At 38.0% G+C, this 25777-nt stretch overlaps 1 protein-coding gene and 1 long non-coding RNA gene across 5 annotated transcripts; one reads left to right on the top strand and one right to left on the bottom strand.

Annotated features, from left to right (window-relative positions):
- On the bottom strand, positions 1 to 25777 carry LOC109220302 (DDB1- and CUL4-associated factor 4). 4 transcript variants are annotated; one of them, XM_019384765.1, is made up of 13 exons: positions 25612 to 25777; positions 25400 to 25515; positions 22181 to 22324; positions 16130 to 16260; positions 14665 to 14892; positions 12289 to 12467; positions 11872 to 11972; positions 10954 to 11115; positions 5974 to 6023; positions 5811 to 5868; positions 738 to 855; positions 546 to 656; positions 1 to 459 (listed from the first exon to the last, which is right to left on the bottom strand). In XM_019384765.1, the coding sequence occupies exons 1-13, from the start codon at positions 25619 to 25621 to the stop codon at positions 389 to 391; spliced, it is 1479 nt and encodes a 492-aa protein (XP_019240310.1). In that variant the 5' UTR covers positions 25622 to 25777; the 3' UTR covers positions 1 to 388. The 4 variants fall into 4 exon arrangements, with proteins under 4 accessions (XP_019240310.1, XP_019240311.1, XP_019240312.1 ...); XM_019384766.1 differs by having other exon boundaries at positions 1 to 438; XM_019384767.1 differs by lacking the exon at positions 10954 to 11115.
- LOC109220303 lies at positions 864 to 9162 on the top strand. Its single transcript, XR_002067063.1, has 3 exons — positions 864 to 1529; positions 1714 to 1894; positions 8648 to 9162. It is a non-coding gene; the product is annotated as an uncharacterized LOC109220303 (long non-coding RNA).

The following is a 25777-nucleotide window of genomic DNA, read 5'->3' as shown; positions in this document are numbered from 1 at the left end:
TGAACGCTAAGCTGCCTATGCTTGACAAGCCAACAATATAAACAATGCTTCAGGTCATAAAATACCAGAAGATATATAATCAGCCAAAGCAACTAAAATAAAATAAATCTAATAAACAAATTCGACAACACTCTGTTTCAGTTGAAACCTACAATCCTGGATATTTCAGTTCTAGAGGGCTACTCTTCTGTAAGTTCCATAATATCGGAAGGAAGAAGCTCTTTGAGGCAAGCCAAGATTTTCAGTCTCAGCTCCTAGTTTCACCTAAACTCGATTTCATTAATGCCGACGAAGCCTACTGTCTGTCTGTATCAATTCATCTTCAGGTGATAGACGTATGTGCAAAGTTCTAGATACTCCAAGTAAGAAATCACCAAGAACACAAGCCTCAAGGCCAGTCCATGAAAAACAACCCTTCTTCAGATCCAAGCCATGCACCTTGCATATGTTTCCCCACTCCTGGGCGACATGTTAGAAATTGGACATTTTCTATCATGGGAAAAGAGGTGTTTTTGGAGGAATATGGACGCAAAGGCTGGTAATACCTTCAGTTTTTGGCCAGCGTACAACTGTGGGGATCGTATCCATGAATTTATCTTCGAATAGTAATTCGCCAGATTTCATACTCCATAGCCGCAATTGATAGTCCTCTCCACCTGGCAAGAATGTCTTTAGAAAGTAGTTCACATTTTCTCGCACACAGATAAACAATACAAGAGTCATAAAGCCATAGCTACCTGACATGACAATTGTTTCTGATGGGTCAACTCCAAGCTGTATTCGACTATGAGAATTGTTATTTCCCTCATAAGATTGGATGGCTCCCCTCATTAGACGATGATCATAAAGCTTTATCTGGACATATGTCAATGTTACAAAATAATCCACACGTACTAGACAGACTAATTAAGTGATCCGTTTTTCATTGCCAAATCACTCAATTTATATGCACCAAGATATTGACACGTAATGCGTAACACACTCACCTCCCACAATAATCCCTTCAGCCCTTTAACACAAACCTAAGTTGCTCGGACACGGGTGTGGTGTCCGATACGGGCGCGGATCTAGAGGTCGGATCCTTCAAGATGTAAATTTTAAGATTCGGGGATACGGATCCTAATACGGGCGAGGGGATCCAGCTAAAAATAATTCAAAAATATAAAAACATCTCTAAATTATGAGAAATTTTGAGGAATTACTTACGTATAGCTTGTAAAGTATGGATTTCTTTTTTATTCTCAAGTTGTAGATTAAAGGATTGATTTCCTAGATAAGTTATGCTATTTTCTTCAAATTTACCATAGTTTTGGTTCTGACTTCGGGAATCAAATTGTATCTCATCTCGAATTTTTTCGTCCGTCGTGGTCAAATTACCCAAAATTGTTTGACCAGATCCGGTACAGATCCCATACTCACACATATACTAGTGTCGTGTCGACACAGGTGCAGTACCAAACTTGTCATGTCAGAGCAACTTAGACACAAACATTAAGAGACAAGACTACTTGGGATTTCAGGCCATCAAGGTAAAGAGAAAACCCTTCAAGGATGTTATCATAATTCTTCATATATTGCATTAGAGTACGATGTTTTATTTATGGTGACATGATTTAAGGAGATTTGATTTAGAAGTATCGATTAGCATGATTTCAAGAGATTTGATTATATTTAGGAGATCTGATTTCATTTTGATTTGATTTGATTTGATAGCTGGATAGATTGTATAGACATGATTCTCTTGGTGTCTATCCGCAATCCTTCTGAAACGTGGAGACATTCAAGGAGACGGTTTTTGGAGAAATCTTGTCTTCGGATGAAATTCAGCTTCTTCGTCGCCTCCTAGCCAAACTTGACTCTGCTAATGTTGCCACATCCAATCATGTGCAATCAGGTACTGCCTTTGCTACTCACCTTGATTCTTGGATTGTTGATTCTGGTGCAAATAGACATGACAAGCTCTTCTAAAGACATTCAAAATTATTCTCCGTGTCCCAAAGGAGATAATATCAAAATAGCCAATGGTTCTTCCACCTGTCCCTGGAACAGGTTCTGTCGTTTGTACTCCAATATTAAACTATCATCCGTGCTCCATGTCCTTGAGTTCCCTGACAGAAGAAGATTCCAACAAACAAACAAAAGGCGCTTTTTCTCACTATCTATTCAATTCCAACTTCATGCTCACTTATGAAATCAATCTTCTCTCTGGTAGAGCCATTACCAATGCACTAAACTGTAAAATCGAGTTCTTTCCCAATCAATGTATTTTTCAGGATCTTCAAAAGGGAAATGGTTTGGCAGAGGTAGATTGCGTGAGGACTTGTATATATTAGATGGAAATCAAAACTCTGATCAAGCCTTTTTTGGGAAAAATAAGGATGTCAACCAAGAAATAATACAGCGGCATAGACGGTTAGGAAACCCATCATTCTTTGTTTTGAAAAAGTTATATCCGGATTTGTTTTCAAGGACTCGATGTGAATCTTTGTTTTTTGATGCGTGTGAATATGCCAAACATACTAAAAACTCTTATCCTGTGAGTGATAATAGAAGCACAACTCCGTTTACGACTATTCATTCTGATGTATGGGGTCCTACCCAAACTGTTTCTTTGTCTGGTAGTCGATGGTTTGTTACTTTCATTGATTGTTGCACTAGTATGACTTGGGTAAATTTATTAGAAGCCAAAACTAAAGTTTTCTTGTTTCCGGTCATTTCATAAGATGATTTGTACTCAGTTTGATGCCAAAATAAAAATCTTGAGAACTGGCAATGACAGAGAATACATGGATAAAAGATTTGGTGCTTATTTGGAGTCCAATGGGATAATCCACATCAGACTAGTTGTCCTTAAACTAGTGCACAAAATAGGGTCGCTGAAAGAAAAAATAGGCATCTGTTAGAAGTAGCAAGATCTCTTATGTTCACCATGCATCTAGCGGCTTCTTATCAACAGAATGCCACTTAAACCCCTTAATTTTCAAAATCCTCCGGAAACTTTAAAGGGTAAGAATGAATATATTGTTCCTCCAAAGATGTTTGGGTGTGTTTGCTTTGTCCACACTAGAAATTCTTGAAAACTTGATCCTAGAGCTATAAAATGTGTTTTCATTAGGTATTCTCCGATAGAGCAATGTTACAAATGTTATCACCCTCCCTTTAGGAGATCTTTTGTTAGCATGAATGTTACCTTTCGAGAATCTAAGCCCTATTTCAGTACTACCTCATCACCTCTTCGGGGGAAGAGCAATATAGAGGAAGAGGTGATTCTAACTAGTTCCATTACTGGACCTCTTGATGATACTGTCACAGGGAAATGAAATTGGAGAAAGAATTCAGGGGGAGACTATTGGGAGTTTGGATAGGCCTATTGAAAACTTACTCAAGGAGAAATAGGGCAGAAAAAGCCACTATGCAATCTACCGAAGCTGAACCTTCTTCTACTGGTAAGTTATCTACATTTCCTAATGAGTTAGATGTGCCTAGTGCTCACAGAAAAGGAGTCAGCTCTTGCACCACCAAACACCCTTTATCTAACTTTGTCTCCTATAATTTTGTCTCCCTCCTATAGAGCCTTTGCCTTGTCTATTTCTTCTGTGTCTATTCCCCAAAATTAGACGGAAGCTTTTGCAGATCCTAAATGGAAGCAAACAATGATTGAAGAAATGAACGCCTTGTCGAAAAATGAGACTTGGGAACTTGTCACTTCACCACCAAACAAGAAGTTGGGTTGCTGCAAATGGGTCTTCACTGTGAAGCACAAAGGTGATGGCTCTACTGAAAGATTAAAAGCAAGATTGGGGCTAAGGGATTCACTCAGACCTATGGAGTGGATTATCAAGAGACATTTGCCCCTGTTGCTCGGATGAACACTATTAGAATTCTTTTATCTTGTGCATCTAATCTTGATTGGGACTTACAAAAGTTTAATGTGAAGAATGCATTTCTTCATGGAGACTTAGAAGAAGAGGTCTAAATGGAGATCCCTCCTTGATTTGATACTACACGGAGTCAAGGAAAGGTATGCAGATTGAAGAAAGCCTTGTACGGACTGAAGCAATTCCCTAGAGCTTGGTTTGACAGATTCAGCAAAGCAATGATCTCCTTCGGTTGCCAACAAAGCAATGATGATCACACCCTCCTCATGAGACATCTAACGGGTAAACTCACTCTTCTCATAGTTTATGTTGATGGCATAGTAATGATACGAGATGCAAAGAGGAGATGGCCCGATTGAAGAAGTTGTTGGCATATGAATTTGAGATCAAGGATCTCGGAAAATTGCAGTACTTCTTGGGAATGGAGGTTGCTAGATCCAAAAGAGGAATCTTTATTTCTCAAAGGAAGTATATTCTGAATCTCTTGAAGGAAATTGGTATGACAGGTTGTAGACCCGCAAAATCTCCCATTGAAAGCAATCACAAATTACAAAGCGGAGTTGGAGAAGATATCACCCATTGAAAGCAATCACAAGTTACAAAGCGGAGTTGGAGAATCAGTTGATAAGGAGAGATATCAGAGGTTGGTTGGAAGACTCATTTATCTCTCTCACACTAGAGCAGACATGAGTTATTCAGTTAGCATGGTGAGTCAGTTCATGCATGATCCACGAGATCCTCATATGCAAAGTTGTCTTTCACATTTTGCGGTATTTGAAGTCTGCTCCAGGGAAAGGTCTACTTTTCTCCAAACATGATCAACTCCAAATAGAAGCCTTTACATATGCGGATTGGGCTGGATCTCTAGATGACAGAAGATCAACATCCGGTTACTGTACACTCGTAGGAGGAGACTTAGTTACTTGGAGAAGCAAGAAGTAAAGTGAAGTTGCTAGATCAAGTGCGGAGGTAGAATATAGAGCAATGGCCGAGGGTGTTTGCGAACTGCTTTGGCTAAAAAAGTTACTACGGGAATTGAGACTGTCTGCAAAAGGAAAACTTTACTTGTACTGTGACAATAAAGTTGCCATCAGTATAGCGCATAACCCAATCCAACATGACCGAACAAAGCATGTGGAAATTGATCGACACTTCATCAAAGAAAAAGTTACAACTGGTATCTTGAGTTTGCTTAATGTACTATCGGAAAAACAGCTAGCTGATGTGTTTACTAAAGGTCTCACAAGCGACTTTCCATACTTTGAGTTGCAAGTTGGGCATGTGCGACATCTTTGCACCAACTTGAGGAGGAGCACTGATTAGCATGATTCAAGGAGATTTGATTTAGGAGTATCGATTAGCATGATTTCAAGAGAATTAATTATATTTAAAGGATCTGATTTTATCCTGATTTTATTTAATTTGATTTGATAGTTGTATTGATTGTATGTATTTATTTTATTTCCTTAATTAGCATTGATTGTATTGATTCTCTGCCCCTATCGGGGCAGGGGTAAGGTCTGCGTACACATTACCCTCCCAAGACCCACTATGTGGGATTTTACTGGGTAGTAGTTGTTGTTGTTGTTGAGCTTTGTATAAATTCCCTTGCTTATGGGATGTAAACACACACAAAAATACAAAAAGCCTTTTCTTCTTCTCAAAATCTACAATTTCAACCATCCGGAGAAAAAAGTTCTAAACCTAGATGTCAAGCCTCTAGTCACACAAATATCAGGAGAAAAAATCTCTTTTTTTTAAAAGAAAATTTTTTTACAATTTGAAAGAGCTAAGGTTGATAGAGAGCAGGAAACTAGATAGACTCTGGCACTAGAGGATAACAATCAAGTTAATGCTCGTCATCAAAGATTGCAAAAACAGCGCAGAGAACAACCAAGTATATGGCCAAAGGAATCACATTAAGACACTAACCGATCCATCCATAGAGCTTGCCAGGAAACATTGATCATAAAGTTCCAAAGGTACCAAACTGCAACATCAGAAAAGGGACAAAATATTTTAAAAAGATGTTATGAACATATTAAACAAAGAGATTACAGATGCTCATGTAATAGTGCAAAGAAAGCTCACTAACCAACAGACAGATGAAGGCATAGATATTGTGTTGTGCATCTTCCCTTTGATCTGTACGGACAAAGATATCCACCCATTTGTATAAGCGTTCATTTACAAAACATGGAGCTTTTGTAAATTCATCAAACATGATTATAGCAGAATATTCATAGCCTATGAGGCCATTCCTAAATGAAACTCATATTAATACAGGAGTCTTCTTGAAGTAACTGAACAATTTCCCGTTTGAGTACTTCCTTTGCTGCAACATTTGAGAAAAGCAATCCAATAACAATGAGTTTAACATGTGCAAATGATATAAGCTTTCCTGTTACTGCTCGAAGAGTTGCACTACCGATTCATAGCCCACAAGGCCCTATGTAAATGGAAACTGATATTATTACCATGAAGTAATTTTTATCTTATTGAACTAACTAATAAGTCCCCCCTTGATTACTTCCATTGCTGCACATTCGGGACAACTATACCAATTTCCATAATTAATTATGTTTAAATGATATAAGCTCCTAGTCATGCCTTTAATTTTTCCTAGTCTTACATCAAGCATTGTAATTTTATATTTGGTTGTCTTGACTTGACATCCACTTGAAATGACTAACTTTTTTTCTTTTGACAATAGTAACAAATTTTATATATAAAAGGTGCACTACAAAAGTTGTGGAGTCACAGGAAATCAAGTCTTTCCAAATAATTAAGCCACCCGATTTCCTTTGAATACTGTGATGACCCGATAGGTCGTTTTGAGTGCTAGCCGTTGATTCTGATTTCTAAGACCTACATTAGCTTCGTTTGATGTTCCTTGGTGTGTGCGCGTGGTCCTGAGTTGCTTTTTGAAAAGATTTTATGAGAAAATTTGAAGAAAATATGATTTTTTGCTTTGAAAACAACTTGAATTGACCACGGTCAACATTTTGTGTAAACACCCTCGGATCGGTGTTTTGACGATTCTGGTAGGTCCTATTGTGATTTTGGACTTGGGCATTTGCTCGGAATTGAAATCGGAGGTTCCTAGGGTGATTTGACTCATTTTGCTGAAAACTAGTAATTTGAAAGTTTGAAAATTCCTAGGTTTGATCGTAGGTGGACTTCAGGGCTATCAGGTTCGGATTTTGATGTTGCGACTTGGTATAGGTCTGTTTTACTATTTGAAACTTGTTTGCAAATTTTATTGCAATTCGGAGTTGATTTGATATGATTCGGACGCTCAGTTGTGATCCTAGTTGTTCTTGAGTTTCCCGAAATTTCATTCATTTTGATGTTCAATTTGTAGTTTTAGATGTTATTTTGGTATTTCGATCGCGCGAGCGAGTTTGTATGATGTTATTACACATGTGTTCATGTTTGGTTTGGAGCCCGAGGGGCTCGGGTGAGTTTCGAATGAGTTTGGAAAGTTTGAGGAGTGCTGATGAAGTGTTACTTCTGGTGTCTGATGTAGATATGGCAATTTCGAGGTCTGGCTCGCATTTGCGAGCCTCGCTTTTGCGAACAAGAGTTCGTATTTGCGAGCAGGGCTTGGGTCGGGTAACCTCACATTTGCTAGGAAATGGTTCGCATTTGGGAACTGGCTAGGGCCACTTTTGCGAGCATTTTGCGACGCCTGCAAAATAGGACATCTTCACATTTGCGAAGAATCTAGCTGTATTTGCGAAGGATGGGTTTTCGCATTTGCAATCAAATTGTCGCAATTGCGACACTTGGGCTTCTAATACAAAGTTCGCATTTGCTATACTCGCAATTGCAAACAAAACATCGCAATTGCAACATTTGCAACTGGGTAAAAGAGGGGAATATCAGGACTTAGCTCATTCTACACCACTTCTCAACCTCAAACGCCCTAAACACACTAATCCACTTTCTTTCGATTCTCAATACTTTTCATGAGATTTCAACATCAAATTTAGGATTTCCATGGTAGAAATTAAAGATTTGGGTAGAAATTGAAGATTTTGTAAAATTGAAATTTAGACCTCAAACTGAGGTTGGATTTTGAAAAAAAATCACATAACTGGGCTCGGGGATGAATGGGTAATATGATTTTGATCCGAATATCGGATTTTGATCAAGCGGATTCAGGGTTGTTGACTTTTTCAAAAAATATCAAAATTGAACCTCTTTCATTAATGGGTGGTTTCTAAAGCTTATTTTAAATCGTTTGATCGATAATTTACTAGATTTGGTGGGTTTGGAGGCTTGTTCAAAAGGCAAGGCCATGGTTGATTGATTGCTTTGTTCACGAAGTGAGGTAAGTGTTTTGCCTACCTTGACTTGAGGGAAATAGGGCTTGTTGAATTATTTGTTATGTGAATTATGTGGGAAAACGGCATATATGCGAGGTGAAGAGTGTATATATGCCGTCATGGGATTTAGCATGCGGGATTTGGATATTTATTTCCATGTTTTCGTTTATTTCATGATATCTCTTGTTATATGCTTTAATTGTTACATGTCGTTACTTGACTTCTATGTTATAATTGTTACTTGTTTTAATCGTTACTTGCTTTAATTTGTTCATTCCTCACATGATTTCTGTTTATTTGCTACTTGTTTCTACTTGCCTTAATCGTATATTTCAATTGTCACATGTTTTACCTGCTTTTATTTTTCTTATATTATTTGATGCACTCTATAATGTTGCTTTCCTTATGTGAGTTGTTTAATTGTTCTTTTCCTCAAAGGTGGATACGATTGAATTAGCTTTGGACTACGAGAGGAAAACTCGTGATTGGTGTGGAAGGGAAGATCTGTTTATGATATAGTTCAAGAAAGAGTCATCTCATTTCTATTGATGAATTGGTAAAGTTTGAGATTTCGAGATGTAAGATATCCTCCGATTATTCTATGGTTCTTTACAGTCTTGTACAATCACCTTCTTGATGTTGATATTTTGTAAATATTCTAGTTGAATTGTTTATGTTTATGATTTGAAATTGTTTGGGAAACGAGTTGCACGCCACAACGGAATTGAAAGGTATTAAAATGATATGAAAGAATAAGGATGGATTATGATATGAACAGATGATGATGATATGGTGGGATCGGGTTGTGCGCCGAAACGGATTTGATATGTTGTAATTGTTTGTGATTATTGAGTTATCCTCGGTAGTGTGATATGAGACTTGAGACTTCGTTATTCTGGGCTCTCTAGTAGTTGACCTTCGGGTCCGTTTATATGACTTTATTGCTTTCTCTATTTTTTCTATTATTATTATTTCGTACAGGTTATTTTTTGTAAGTGACTTGCCATAGCCACGTCACTACTTCGTCGAGGTTTGTCTCTGCACTTATAGAGTACATGGAGTCGGTTGTACTCCTACTATCTATACTTCTTGTAGAGATACCGATGTGGGTCACAGCGGCGCATATCCAGACTGCTCGGATTCAGCTACTTTAGGAGACTTCCTCAGCCCTAAAGTCCTCTATTCACTTAGTATTTACTGTTTATTTAGCTTCAAACAATTGTATTTTGTTCAGACTTTATCTATAGTACCCTAGATGATCATGTATTCGTGACTCCAGATTCTAGGATATGTTTAGACTTTGTCATTTAGTATTTTATTAGCCTATTTCAAATTATTACAGCTTGTTATTATTAATGTTTTGATCTTAAATTCTTAAAACCGGTTAAGTAATTTAGCTAACATTGGCTTGCCTAGCAAGTGAAATGTTAGGCCCATCAAGATTCCGAGGGTGAGATTCCGGGTCGTGACAACTACCTTCTGAGACCATAGGCTCATAGGTATCCTTAATAGTCATATCCAAACCCAGTTTCTCTCCACCTCTTTAGGCCGACAACCAGTGGTCGAATACCAGCAATCGAGTTTTAGCTTCGCTTTCTTCCAACACCATTCCTTTGACAGTACATGCTCGGCTACCTTCCTCGATGAGAGTTCGAATATGAATTGGGCATATTCATCTCATACATGTTGATGCCAAATGCTGACTTCCATGTGTTGCAAGCCCATCTTCTGGCATCATTCAAGATTGGAGCTTCCTGTGGAGGAACTTAAAATTTGCCGATGATGCATCTTCCCAGTAAATCTCCATCTGAGACTTTTGATACATCAGGAATAGTAATCCTGGAGCTGCTACTCTTGATCAGCGAAGCTTTTACCTTCTCTGTCATCCATCTGATTGTTCTGAAGGCCTCCTCGTAGGAGAGTTCATTCTGATGACTCCTGAAGATCCCTGGCTCCTTTTCCCTGCTTGGCACATTAATGAAGTTGACAATTTTCTGGGCTATGATTCCCAGCCCTCCTTAAATTCAAACTCTGGTGTAATAATGACTGATTTCTTATCCCCTGGTATAGCAATAAAGCTGATGTACCTACCGTGTTCATTATATTTAAGAGTGCAAAATTACTCTAGAAAGTGATCCTTCATGTCCCACCTCTTCACTGTCGTTCTATGTTCTTTAGATGCCATCTTAAATACAGAAACTACCCACTGCAAGACTTTAAGGCTAATAGCTGCCTCCTTAAATTCCTGTTGCGTTCGACCCAACCGAACCCTATTTGCCCCCAAGCTATTTCTTGTAATCTCATAGGATTTAAGACCTGAGTTGCAATAAATCCTGCCTTCACCCATTTTATGAAAAAATTAACTATGGATATGAAACCTGAAAAGCTTCCGTCAAGATGCCGGATAATCCCCCTGAAAAAGTAGATATAACGAAAAGAGACTACAGAAAGTAACCTCAGGAAAAGTGCCTGAGAGCATTTTCAAACTTTTTATTGGGAGGATAAATGTTTGATCGCCCGATGACAAAGTGGGATTTAACTTTATGCTTCAGAAATAAACTCGAAACATCCTAACAATTGTGTCCTGTTTCAAAATGCTCGTCTTAATGTGTTGATATAACTCGAACCATGTCCAAATTTGAAACAGATGAAGTTCATTATTGCTCTGGCAAATGTGGAGGGCTGGAGGGCAGTTCGCAGAAAGAAAAGAATGTACACACTCTCCTAACAAAAGCATTTGATACCTGGAAGGAATCTCTAGCAGCACTTTTAACCCTACTAGAATGCCCATCACGATGGCACGGAATTCTATTTAGAGAAAGTCTACCAGAAAAATCTCCTGGTTTTTGACGGGTGTCGATGGCCAAAATTGTTCCATTTCTTAGCCCACATAAAACAACATTTTCCTGAAAAGAAAAGAAATTTTTTGAAAACACGATGTCAGAAACATCACCACCCATGATGCATAAGAAATGTCACAGCTGATCTCCAGGGACCCTTCTCATTTCCAATTTCACAGAAATTCATAGAGTGAATGGCTTGTTAGAGATGACAAACATGTTTGAAGAAGCTAGGCATATAACACATCCACATCCGTATGTACCACGAAAGGAAGAAGGTTGGTTTTCATAGGATTACTAATCACTGTTATCCACAAGAAGAAAAGGACCTTATTTCTTTCTTAAGAAAAAGGAAAACAGCCAGAGATCCGAGTTTAGAACCAGTTCCCCCCCCCCCCCCCAAAAAAAAAAGTAAGGGATAAACAGGAAATAAAAGGTAAGCCACTGAAACTGTATGTTTAAATATCCCTACAATAAGCTTGTCCTAAAAGCGACATTCCTTTCTTACGAACTACATTTTCTTCATGGTTTTTCTATGAAAAACCAATAGTTTAGTTTCTAAGACACATAAATGAATGTGACAATGTGCATAGCTTTGGATTGACTAATTATGTAACTCTGGCAACAAAAGATAATCAGCATTACCTATAGGGATATAATTCATTAACAGACAACAATATTTCTAATATTGGTGTATTTAAAATCTTCTGAAGCAATTGCCAATATGAAGGTGCGCAAGATTATAACTTCTCTTTGAACTTATTACACTTTAATGTATTAATAAGTACTTAAAGCAAAAAGGATGGCGTGGGAGACATTTACCGAATTATCAAATTGTATGGAGAAAATGTCGCTTTTAGACCGACAAACCCAGGATTTCACTCCTGTTTCTATGTCCAACATTCCAGCTCCTCTATTGGTTCCTATATAACATTAAGCAAGACATAAGAAAGTAGCAATAAAGAAGGTATCTCTTTTCCTGGAACTTCAAACAACAAGCAGGACAAATAAATTAAACAGACACAACCCATAGTTTTATCTAAAATTAAGTTAGACAACTTCGATCATGAAAGAGCAGAATTTACTTCAAATGAGAGAGTAAACATGGTAAACCACGTATACGTAAACAGGGGAATTGATTTATGAAGACCAATCCTTCTCAAAGTTGGATTCCTATATTAGCAAAGGGGCTCAATAAAGTAATCCGCAAATGAAGGAAAAACAAAGTAAAGAACTTGCCTACTACTGCTCGTTTCTGATCATGACTACAATCTGCTGCCCAAACTGTATGCTCAAACGATGTAATCATAGAAATTCTTCTTCTAAAAGTTGGTATGCTTGAACTAAAATCTAGTGGTTCACTGAGGTTCAGAATGTAGACTGCTCCACCAGATGATTCAGCTCCCAGAGTTGTTATACTGGGCTCTAGCGTTAAGTGTCACAAGTGTGACAGCAACAAATTATTGATACCTTTCTCCAAAACAGGGAAAAAAAAAAAGAAACAAGAGTAACAAGAACATAAGACCTCCATCCCGTTTTAGTTGTCTTACATTGAGTAGGTATCGTGTTTAGAGTGGAGTGGATAAACTACAATTTCTCAAAGAGCAACAACAACAAACCATGTGTAATCCCTACCTTACCCCTACCTTGTGAGGGTAGAGAGGCGGTTTCCGATAGATCCTCGACTTAAGGAAAGATGAAAAAGAAGAAATAGCAATAGCAGCAAGCGGTAAACAACTGCATGATAACATATCAACCAAAGCGAAAGAAACAAGAATAGGAATAGGAATGAGAAACAGAAACACCATGTAGTAAAAGAAAACTAAGCATAACGAAATACAAGAGCAATATTAATACTACTGGTATGGGAAAGAAGTACGTTCCACTACCTGCTATCCTTCTACCATAATCCTCGACCTCCACAATTTCTTAAAGAGCAACAAGCATAAAATGGAAGATAACAGTTACCTTTGACAAATTTGAAGGACTACAAGAATAAACAACGAGTCTTACTTAACTACTTAGTACTCCAATATACAAGAAGTGAGAAAAAGTAACGGATAAGGGTCATAGTTGCCCCTGTACTTTCTAATATTGTTCACTATTCGGCTTTATATACCCTCGCCGTTATACATTGGCTCAAATCTACCCCTCATCCATTAACACCACTAGGACCCATCAATTAAGGGGACATGTGGAGGCTATATTCATATTCGGATATATCAGGTTATTTATCCTAACCCAAAGCCATATATAACCTATAACCCGAATACAGATCTTTCCCCCTCCTTTATTACTTCATCACCTTTGTTGCAAAAATTAGGGTTCTTCCGAAAAGCAAAAAATCATCTTGTCTTAGTGAGGGTCAATTACAGGATTCCAACAATGATGCTACGTTAAATACGGTGAATTTCATATGGGTAGTTTTTTTTTTGTTGCTTGACACTCTAAAAAACTTTAACAATATATTGTCAAATAAGATATCATAAACCGTAAAGAAGCAAAAGGAATACCCAAAAACCAAAAGAACACTACATTCTGCAACTTCCCTTGACCTCCAGAATCAATTTCTTCTTCTACTACTACATGATTTCAGAAGCCAAAAGCTTTTTCAGTTTACAACTTCGCAAGACACAGGGTAAAGAAAGTTGTAAAGCATAAATGAGAAAATGCAACCAATCTAGTATTTTCTTCACGGTCCACCACTGTACTGCAATTTTTGTAGTAGACTGAATCTATTGAGGTTTCTTTGGTGGTGATGCTGTTGAGGATGAGTTCCTCTTTGAGCCATTGCTTGAGGAGAAATCTGTGAATAGGGGTTTCTGCAATTTGGCGAAGTGAGTTAAAGGCTTTGATTCCATTATTGAACTGTTGCCATTCTGATAGCCCATTGAGATAGAGAGAAAGATGAGTTGCTTTGGATAAGGGGAGAATGAAGGTAGAGAGAATTGCATATGGATAGTTAGAATTTCCAATGCGAGAGAAAGAAAAAGATGATTTGTGTTCATTTTCAGATTCGGGTTATGGGTTAGGTCGGATGTTTGATGGACAAATGAATCGGGTCTCTAAAATTCATTCCTGGCCCTCCACATGTCCCTTTAGTTGGTGGGCCCTAGTGGTGTTAACGGATGAGGGGCAGATTAGAGCTAATATATAACGACGAGGATTATAGAGTCGAATAGTGAAATGAAGGGTAGTATGAACAATTCCAGAAAGTAGAGGGACAAATATGACCCTTTTCCAAAAAGTAAAGGAAAAAATACTACTTACAGAAAGCGAACAACATTTCGGAAAAACTCAAAAGGTATGTAGATAACAACCATTTTTTGACAGCCAGAGTATTAGAAAAATGGATCAAAGGAAGATGAAACAAATGCTTTGCACCAGCAAACAGTAAAGCAGCTTTATTAAATCTACACAAACAGGCAAGTACAATCTTATATACCCGACAAATTCAATGCGCAGATTGAAAACAAAGGTGTAGTATGAGTCACCAAAGACTAAAATCAGACCAGCCCACTTACTTTAATATTGAAGACGACAATATAACAATGAGGAACCAAACATATTTTCTGCGGTTATATACTTTTAATTGCTAATCCCGCAAAAGGATACAGGACATGTTTTAAAGAAGTTTCACTAACGGATGCCCGATGCTTTTGAGACGTCTTTATACAAGATATATTTGATGGCATATGTACAAAAGCTCCTTGAGGTCTCCAGAGATGTCCTGGTGAGTCGCAGTACCCTTCTCGGTATCCGACAGTGAGAGGCCAAACACGATCTGGCAAGCATTTTACTCCTTGATTAAATTCTTGTTCAACCTTTCCAACTTCAAATATACTGCGAAAGCACTGGACTTCAAAACAATGCAATGGAAAAGATGTTCCATACCTTTATGAATTCAACAAGAACTGATCTATCAAACAAGTATGGATCACAAAAATTTGAAGTTTGCTAATAAAGACAGTCCATGCTCCAAAAGAAACTGTAACCACAAACTTGAACAGACATATCTGATTGTAAAACATTTAGCATGAGAAATTTAACATTATAATTTGGTAAAAATGCAAGATCAACTTATCAACTGAAGCTGGGTTCAGATTATGCTTTATCATGAGTCATATTCAAGTACATTATAACCTAATCCATAATCTACAACACATTGTAAAACTCCCTATGTAAATAATCATTTATCATAAGGAGATCCAGCTTTAAAAAGAATGTCAACTAATTTCTAAGGGAGAACTCAAAGAAATGAAGAAGTGCACAAAGATGGCCTTCAGAACAAAGGCGACTCTGTTCATGCTTCAAACGATCTGGCTAATTCTTTATACAACTATCTAATTTTCTTCTATTACATATAAAGGCGTAAGGGCGAAGGCCTATTTAGTGCCTTGGAAAAGGTAACCGGTTAGGTTGACTTTGGAAAGGCTACTAAGGACCAGGTGAAGAATGAAAAACGTCCGCTAAAGCCCACGGGATAAGGTTTGCAGATGCAATCATGAACTGTGAATGGGAACCCCATTAATAAACATGAATCCTGAACCTTCCAGTTTACAAAGTAATTCTACATCAAGGTTGATCCATTTAACTGAAAATAAGCTTTTAAGGCATCACCACTTTCCCCGACAAAAGATGGCATTTGTGAGAAAGCACGGGAGAAAATATTATTCACATGTATTGACAATGATACAATGAGCCCTATATATATATATATAAAAATACATGTCCTGCTCCTAAATCCTAATACATATGGGATTAGGGTTATTTACTACTATTTAACTACCAAACTAACACTCCCCCTTAAGCTGGTGCATATAAATCATATGTACCGAGCTCCATAGCAATTCTTTAATCCTCAGAACAAATTAGCAGCTCAGAAAAAGCATGTAACCTTTTAAAAATCCTGAACAAGGAAACTGAGAATACGCTATTAGACTCTTCACTCTTCAGACTGATGCATGGTATAATTCATTATAAAGCAATTATAAACTATTGCATCCATACTCATAAAAATGATACGCATCCAACTCCAGTCAGGTTACTCTTTTAGCTTCAATTAGAACAGAAGACATACCACAATGAGCCATTCATGCCACCTGTCAACAGTATATCAGTTTCCAGCAGGCCCTCTGGCATATTTATATCAACAGTCGAGTTCTCCAATGCACTGTCAACTACTCTTTGAGTCCCATCATACTTCGAAATCTGAATGTACATTACAACGCATTAAAAAACCGAAGACAAGGACAATGAGGAGTTAGAAAAGAGCAAGGATACAATAAATTTCCCTTATTGTTGATTGGCTTTATTTTTAGAAAGATTTTATTTTATGTAATAGCTTGATTATAGGGGTTTGACCATTGCTGCCTTTGAAGGTGAGATTCTCTCTCACAACACGAGGGTTCCCTTTTTTCAGAAAGAGGTCGAGGTTTTCTCCTCACTCAAGCTGTCCACATCTGTATATTTTTCTGTCAGTATTAAAAAGAAACTAATACCACCACAAGCTCCATCTGATGATGGAGACCAAATCCCAGCAAGCCACTGCCTGAGACCACCTCTGATGCGCCGCCACGCGCCACTAAAATCTCTGGCTCCAGCGACACTACACTGTCATGCACCAGTTCCAGCGAAAAAAATTTAAAGATTTTGGCGTGTCAGTCCCTTTTTCCCGCGAAGGTCAGCAGTTTCTTTCTCTATTTTGAGGTCCAAGGTTAGAGAGCTTGCTGTTTTTCCTCATCTCTAAAAGTCCAGGTTTCAAAAAAGTTTTCTCCATATCGAAAAAATTATTTTTGACTAGTCCTATTCCTCCTGAGACGTGGGCTGACCTATGATTATTAAAAGAGGACCGGCCCAATCTGCCTTTCCAGCCCGATTCACTAACCCAGGGGCATTCTCGTCTTTTCTTCCTGTTAAAATTTTGTCTTCTTCTTCCAAACTCAAACCCCCCATCTCTTCTCGATCTAATGGCCATTTCTAGCTGAGACCACTGTTCCGGCGAGCCCCTTTTACCCACCACAGTGGAGAGCGGGATTCTACCCCCTTTTCTCACAACAATCCTCACTCGCGAACGATCGTGTAAGCTACAAGTGACATCAATAAAACCCCCACAGATTTTCCCAACCTTCTTGAATAGGTCAAGACACCAAAGATGCACCGGGAGACCCACCATGTTGACCACCATCGTTGCACCGGAGAAACGAGGGTCGAGACACCCATCACCATCTGTCTAGCTTTAGGAAGTTCCCATCAAACCACCTTTTTCCTCTAACAAGAATTTCTGAAGCTTGAGACTCATCGACAAAGCGAAAGAGATATTGTGTGTCCCCGATGGCAAAATTATCAGCCCGTCTTGACGTTCCATTCCTCTGATGCCAATTCCTAACAGCCTCTGGATAACCAACCGATTTGGAGAAAGACCTAATCAAACAAGAGTCCAAAACCCTTGCGCCTGAGAGTATGCTCCTCAGACAACGAGAAATGCGGCTCCTGCCCTACGTCGAGCTTTCGATGACATCTTCCCCAAAGTTCTAAGGCTGGCCAAGAGGCAGCTTTGATGAAGACATGTTTTCTAACTTTCTAGATTCTAGAGAGAAGTAGGAGCTTCTCTCTCTAGAATCCATTTTCCAACACAAATTCTAGGAGGTGGCATTTAACTCGTGCTTTTAATATAGTATAGATAAGGGAAAAGATGCCCAGATCTCTTAAATTCGAATAAAATTCGTGTCACTAAGCGAGGTGGGTTGATTATCATTGATTATTACTCCGAGTTAAGCGGGTTATGGTAGTAGATTGACTAATATCGGGATCTCTAAGCAAAGTGTAGTAATGATGCAATTCATTTTCAGCAATTGGTTAAAAAAGAAAAGGGCTACAATTTTCTGGTCGATTTTATGATTAGACTAGGGTAGGACTGCCCGACTAGGACCCCAAACATCTTAATGGACTAAAGTAAAAGGTGACTCTGCTCGATTATCAAGACGCCGAGGGAAATGGGAGCATGTTGCTTACCAAGTTGACACGACTCGCACTCTAGAGTGGACAAGTGAGATAAACCGGGTACCATTTTCTGAAGTTTTGACAAACTAGGATGTCCCAACCGTTTATGTAACAAATCCGGTGAATCAATAACATGACAAGTTGTTGAAGGAAGACAAGATGTGAGTCCATGTGATTTAGCAAGGATAAGGTAATAAAGTCCATTTGATTCATGCCCGGTAATAATGATCCGCCCCATACTGTGTTCTTGTATAAAAACAAGGTCATCACGAAATAAAACAGCGCATTTAAGTGATTTGTCTAAGCGACTAACGGCTATGAGATTAATAGGACTACTGAAAATATAAAGAACTGAATCTAAAGGTAAAAAAAGAAGTGAGCTTGCTAGACCTATTGCAGTTGCCATGGTTTGAGACCCATTGGCCATTGTGACTGTTGGAAGAGATTGAGAATACGAAATAGTAGTGAAAATAGATTTGTTACCAGATATATGATCCGATGCACCTGAATCAATGATCCAAGACTTAGAGCATGAAGATTGGGAGACACGTTATTACCTGTTTGAACAGCAAAAGTTATCTCAGAAGATGTCCGCTTACATACTTTGTACTGAAGGAACTCAATATAATCCGCTAAAGAAACCATCCAACAATTCAAAGTATCGGTTCCCATTTTGTCACTACTTCACTGTTAATGTTCACCTTTAGTGGTTCATTGTAACTGTTCACCGAAAAACATTGTAGCTCGCTGGAAAATTAAAAAGTCGTCGAAATCTGATGTAACCTTGATCGATAGGCTCAGAAAAGCCTCGCGATCAGGCTGCCCTAAAGAAGGTCGACCAAAAAATGGCCGGAAATAGGTACACGCGTCGGCGCATGGGACAGATGCACCGCCGTAAACTCTTCTCTGACCGGCGCATGAGAGCGCGTGGAGGGGCCTATCCGGAGATTTTTTCTGGGGTTTGGTCGCATCTGTCTTAGGGACCTTGGGTGGTGTTGGATTTTGCACAACACCAAGGAAAAAGGATTTTGTTGCGGACAGCCTCCTAAGTCGCCAGAAAATTGCATGGCAACGAGGTCTTTCTTTCCGAAAGTCGCTGGAATGATGCACAGCGATAAATTTCTCACTAATGCTCTGATACCATGTGAGAAAGCACGAGAGAAAATATTATTGATTATCTAAAGTGCGTATAATGCCCTGTATATATATATATATATATATATATATATATATATATATATATATATATACAGTGATTACATAATAAATAGGTATCTACTTCCCGATGTGGGACACTATACATGACTAACTACTTAGCAATGTACTTACAAAAGGTCTCAACAAACAGACTTTCCATACACTGCTTTGCAAGTTGGATGTGCGACATCTTTGCACCAACTTGAGTGGGAGTATTGAATATTTGATTAGCTTATTATAGGGATTTGATTAGCTTAATATAGGGATCTTATTTGATTAGCTTAATTATAGTGATCTTATTTTATTTGATTGTAATTAGCATTATTGTCTTTCAAGTTTGATTGTCTTTCCTAAATTAGAGATAGGATTGATTGTATAAATATCCTAGTCCAAAGGTTGTACAGATATTGAAATATATAAAGAAGTCTTTTCTTCTTCTCAAATTCAACAGTTTTTGTTCAAGTTAAGATATTTTGGAAAAGATAATCCTAGACTCTTAAATGTGTCTATATTAGGTATTCTTCAACAAATAAAGGGTACAAATACTACCATCTCCCTCTACGAGATCCTTTTTCAGCAGGGATATTATCTTTCGAGAATCTAACCGCTATTTTAGTATTACTGCATCACCTGTTCAAGGGTGGAGCAATAAAGAGGAAGAGATGATTCTCCTAAATTTCACGATTGAAACCACTACCATTACCACTAGGGAAAGTGAAATTGAAGACGGAATTCAAGGGGAATCAAGCTGCCCTTCATATTACATCGAATCCATCGTTCAGTGAGAGAACTAAACACATTGAGATTGATTGTCACTTCGATACTCCTAGGAGATATTGCTATAAAGTTTGTGAAATTGAATGATCAGCTTGCAGATATTTTCACCAAGTCCCTCATTGGTCCTCGTATTAGTTACATCTGTAACAAGCTCGATACATATGATTTGGATGCACCGGCTTAAACGGGAGCGTTAAATAGTTATGTTATTAATACTCCCTCCATTTCAATTTATGTGAACCTGTTTGACTGGGCATGGACTTTAAGAAAAAAATGAAGACTTTTGTAAGTTGTGGTCCTAAACAAGTCATAATATTTGTATGGCTATAATTGTTTTGAAACTTGTGGTTGTAAACATGTCAGAGTATTTGAGTGGTTATAAAAGCTTCTCATTAAGGATAGAATTGAAAGTTTAAGCTAAATTATTTTCAAATTTAGAAAGGGGTCATTCTTTTTGGAACGAAGCAAAAAGGAAATAGGTTCACATAAACTGGAACGGATGGAGTAAGTAATTAGTGGTATGTGGACCGTCACTGCGAATTGCATTAGGGAGGCTGCTAGGGAGGTATTAGGGGTCTTGAAGGGCCCTTCTGGTGGCCGCAAAAGGGACTGGTGTGGAGCACTGAGGTCCAAGGTAAAGTGAAAGCCAAGAAAGCAGCATATATGAAGCTTTTGGAGAGCGCGAACGAGGAGGAGAAGAGGACGAACATGTCGCTAAGAAGGAAGCGAAGTTAGCAGTAACTACCACGAAGACTGTTGCGTTTGAATGCCTATATGAAGAACTTGCAGGCAAGGGAGGGGATAAGAAGTTGTACAGGCTAGCCAGGGTGCGCGGAAGGAAGGCCCGTGATCTGGACCAAGTGAAGTGCATCAAGGATGAGGACGGTGGAGTGTTGCTGGATGAGGCACTTATTCGTCGGAGATGAGAGACTTGCTTCCATAAACTCTTGAACGAAGTGGGGGATAAGAACATTGTGTTGGGTGACTTAGAACACTCCAAGGGCGTCGGAACCTTGGGTATTGTAGGCGTATAAAAGTTAGAGGAGGTAGAGAGGGCTATGCGTAAGATGAGCAGGGGGGAGCCACCGGGCCAGATGATATCCCGGTGGAATTTTGGAAGAGCGTTGTATTAAAACAGGGGTGATATCCAAAATTGCAACAACTATCGGATATCAAGCTACTGAGCCACAGTATGGAAGTATGGGAGAGGGTGGTGGAGCGGCATCTTAATGAAATTAAGTCTATGTTATAGATCTTAATCATACAGACCCATTAAGTAGTTGTGAAGTAAAAAAAAACACATTTAATGGTTAAGATCTGAATGATTAAGATTCAGACTTTAAAAACAAATGCACTTAATGTCTGAGATCTGAATGATTAAGATTCAGACCTCCACTAAGTGCAAACAAATGAGGCCTTAGTGTCTTTCGTGTATTTTTTTATCCCTAGATTGTTGTTAATACTTGTTGCTGCCTTGTTTCGGTTTTTTAATTGCATTACTTGGTGTTAATTACGTATTTTCGCTTCGGTTGTCAGATTGGTTTGCTTGTTATTGCCCCTCCCCTTTTTCCTTCCTGAGCCGAGGGTCTACCGAAAACAGCCTCTCTACTTTTTTAAAGGCAGGGGGGTAAGGTCTACGTATACTCTACCCTCCCCAGACCCCACTTGTGGGGCTACACTGGATTATTGTTGTAGTCCAAGTCCCACATTGAATAGGAGTAGGATATGTATTATGTATAGTTATTAATAGGGGTCTTTGTATTATAATTAATACATCAATAATATTCTTTTCACGCATAAATATGAGGACTTGAATATTTTGTTTGATTGTTGATCCTGATATATGATTCACAATTTTCAGGTTGTTTTTGTATCAAATGCAACATGATCTTTGTTTTATGCTCGAAGGTTAAGGGTGCATGATTAAATGATCATGACCAACTTACACAGTTGCACTAGCAGTACTCTTTAGAACTGAACCAAAACCACTTTTCTCAGCCTTTCCTTGTCAATTTTCATGTACGAGGAATTCAACTAATGAACCAAAAGAAAATAACCAATAAAATGGAAGGTCAACTAGGGACTATTTCCAAATTTATACACAACGTCAAGGACGTGCAAAATGAAGTCAAGATTAAAGATACAGGGAGCATACTAGAGGGCATGATACTTGCTTCTTCAGGAATTCCATTTGAAAATTCAATTTTCCTTTTCTGGATGGAATGACTTTACCACACAACTCCCTAACATTGAGTAATTTATTGCTCCTCAATTTCGTGCATTTCCCTTTGTCTTTCTCCTACAATGTAAGAGACGATTGATTTGAATTAGCTTACCATATTGAAGACGGAATTTAGCACAAGGAAATCAAAAACTAGAAAGTCGTCGGAGCATAGAGATATAATTATAAAGAAAGCATAGAATCCAATAGAAGAAGCAACTTGTAGAGCCAAAGTAATATATCGTTGAACTCACTAATTAGCAATTCGTCTGCAATAAAATCAATCCAAGGAGGAAGAGAAATCGAACTCATACATGAATACTTACTAGAGAAATCCAAAAGAGGTTCAATTGAAGAGGTAAAAATATTCTCACAAAGGGAGGCTCTCTCAAGAGAATTCTTTATTGGCAAGTCATTATTATCTATGTAAAACCCCTATGTTACCCTTATTAATACCACTAGCTAAATAATGGGCTTGGGCCCATCTCCAAGTGCTTGCCCTAACATAACTTAAGGACTCGTGAGGCTAGAGGGGTATGTGTGACCTTACTTAAGTCATCGTGGAAACTCTAGTGATGTTCAAGTCTTGGTCAACTCGTGGTCAACATTGGTCAAACATGCGGTCAACACTGGTCAAACTTGGTACACTTTCAATCAACCTTTCATAAAGCCTTTCAGTCTTCTTGATGATATAAGTTCATGGTCATGTTGCTTTCATCCTCCCTTTCTTATAACCCAACCTATTTAAGTTTGGGCGGGTTACACATAAATGTGTTAATTTTGCCACCTCTACTTCTCTCAATCTACTTCTTCTAATCTCTTGCGGATGTATTTCTAGCCTTTATGCTTCTATTCAAAAATGTGAGGCAGAAGGATGCTTAGTCCACTTCAGAAAAAACCTTAATAATGGGGAGCTCGAAGATTTCACACATTAGTTGAACCTCCTTTTTTAGCAACCTTAACCCACCCACCCACCCCCCTCCCTTTCCATTCCAGATTCTATCTACTTGAAACCCCACCACAAAGGTATCTTGTGAAGAGTTGCTATGTTTATCCAATTACGCCATCCTCTTCTATTTCTTGGCTATGAAAATCTATATGGAATGCCTCTTACAGAATTAAATGTTTCCCTCCACGCCGTTTGCAAAAGGAAAGTGTCTCTCTCTTGATAATCTCCAAAAGAGAGGCATTATCATATGCAACAGATTCTCTCTTTCAGAAGAAGATGAGGAAGAAGTTAATCAATTATTTCTCCATAGCAAACTCTCTTGCCAGATTTGGCACTTCTTCATTAACTCGTTGGGCATCAATTAGTGCTTATTTCTCTCTTGGCACAGAAATGACATGTCCAAATCTTCCTGAGGCGGAACTCTATTGCTGTTGTGGTTTGTTGGGTTAGTTGGAGAGAGAAATGCTAGAGTCTTTGAAGACAAGAAGGATAACATTGTTAGCTCTTTCTGGACATACTTTTCACTAGCATTCCCCTTTTGCTAGTTTACACAAATAATACTCGCTGCATTTCAAAAAGAATGAACCTATTACTATTTGGGGAATCAAAAAAGATTTTCTTTGACTATATATTTTGCGAATAATTTTTAAAAATTTTGAATTGTTAACTATTGTGATTTATAATACTTTTTATGTAGTTTCTAATTATGTAAATTTTATTCAAAAAAACTTAAAGAATGTGCGTCTGAATTCACACCGAAAATTAGTCAAAATTTGACTCGTACTCCGAAAAGGTTCAAACAATACTGAACAAACGGAGTACTCCTTTATTACCTATCAAAAAGATCTCATTGCTTTAGTGACACACTCTTATAAAAATGGCATGGCATGTCAAAAACCATGATTTAAGGGTACTTTTGTGTGTCACTATATTTAGCTTGTGTGTCAAATGACTTTCTTTCTTTCTTAATTTGTGTGCTCAGTCAAATGCATTCATAGAATGAAATGAAGAGATATACATCAAATTTATATCTTTAACTCCATATGTAATCAAATACCATTACTTAAAATAGAACAAAGGGAGTAGTTGAAGTGAAGTAACAACTTAGCTATGCTTCCACAATTTTCCTTAGTTCACTTAGTAAAAGTAACCTGATAAATCTTCATTCCTGTATAATAAACGTTTATAATGACCAATTCCATAACGGCAAAATTAAAGGGCTTAAAGCAACTTTTGCTCTTTCCAAATTTCCAAAGATGGCTTTCTTCTCCTAAAACAAATTAAAAACTGAAGGATAACCAAAACAAGTGGTATGTCTAGTTTACATCAGAATCAAGCAAAGAACAACTGCGCCGCAGTCCCAAACAAGTTGTGGTTCGCTATATAAATTCGGACTGACCAAGTTTCTCGGAATCAAGCGAAATTTCAAGAAAAAGGTAGTACTTGAAGTACATTCCTCAATATAACACAACCAAACTCAAAGAATGCTTGCCCTAGAAAATTTGCATTCTCCCCGTCATAATATCTGCTTTAAGCTTTCTCTGCCTGACAGTTTGCTACTACTGCACTATTTTTGAAAATATTAATTACTGCATCATTCTCCCAGTAAGAGTATCTATTTTGAGCTTCTCTCCTGAGTGTTTGTGATTACGGCATTATTATTACAAATATTTATTACTCATCACTATTACATAATCTTTATTACTGGCAATTAAAAGCAAGCCCCTTACGCCCTTTTATAAATACCTAATACTCCTACCGTTGTGACATAAACCTGGATCTGATTTCTTAACTTTTCTCTTTCTTTTTCCCTTTTCTTCCAAATACAGTGCACTATAAGTTAATATAAGCTCTCAATAACATATAATATTAAATAAATTTAGGACAGCAAATAGCTCAAACTCTTACAATTGTATTCATTTTATTTTTTAAACAGTGGTGTCTCGGCCGCCTTATGTGCACCATCGGGTAAACATTTCCCGCCAGTGCTTCAGCAGATGCGAAGAACACAATTGTTTTGTCTTAGTTGGGATTTGAACCCTGGACTCACATGGTCCTACTAGGCTGTAATATACTTTGCTGGTAAAGAGTATTATTATTTCGCCATGGAAAAAGAATCTCAATTTGATTTTGGACAAAACGTAAAGCAAACTACTGGTCAAAAACCTGATGAGAGCAAAAGCGAAAATAGCCATAATAATTACCTTATTGGAGGGAATAGGTGGTGGAGGGGATTTTCGTTTCTTAGAAGAGCCAGGAATTGGACCCTTAATAGGGAAATATCTGTTCTTCTCCGCATCATAGTAAAATCCAGGAAGCTCTGAAAATTTCACATGCAAGTTTTATAAATCAAAAATAAATTACTATTAATTAATAATTAGTAATAATGAAAAAGGGATTAAGTGAAGAAATAAACCTTTCGGCATATCTTCTACTATGCTACAATAGAAACCAACTCACAGAGTAGTGCGTTACTCCTCAGCTATGTAACTAACGGTGTTGCCGCCGAATTCGGCAAAAGATGTCCAATTTTTGCCGCCAGAGAAGTAAGAGCAAGGAGTGTGAAACAGCAATGAGCAAAG

Source organism: Nicotiana attenuata, unplaced genomic scaffold (genome assembly GCF_001879085.1).
Source record: "Nicotiana attenuata strain UT unplaced genomic scaffold, NIATTr2, whole genome shotgun sequence".
NCBI lineage: Eukaryota > Viridiplantae > Streptophyta > Magnoliopsida > Solanales > Solanaceae > Nicotiana > Nicotiana attenuata.
This window is presented reverse-complemented; position numbering and strand designations above follow the sequence as displayed.

Bases quoted from the DNA above. Each gene is read 5' to 3' on its own strand.
- LOC109220302 (XM_019384765.1), bottom strand. The intron at 6,024-10,953 runs GTATCAAATGCT...TTGTCCGTACAG, and splicing joins CTGCTAGAGATTCCTTCCAG to ATCAAAGGGAAGATGCACAA. The intron at 5,869-5,973 runs GTTAGTGAGCTT...CTGATGTTGCAG, and splicing joins ATGCCTTCATCTGTCTGTTG to TTTGGTACCTTTGGAACTTT.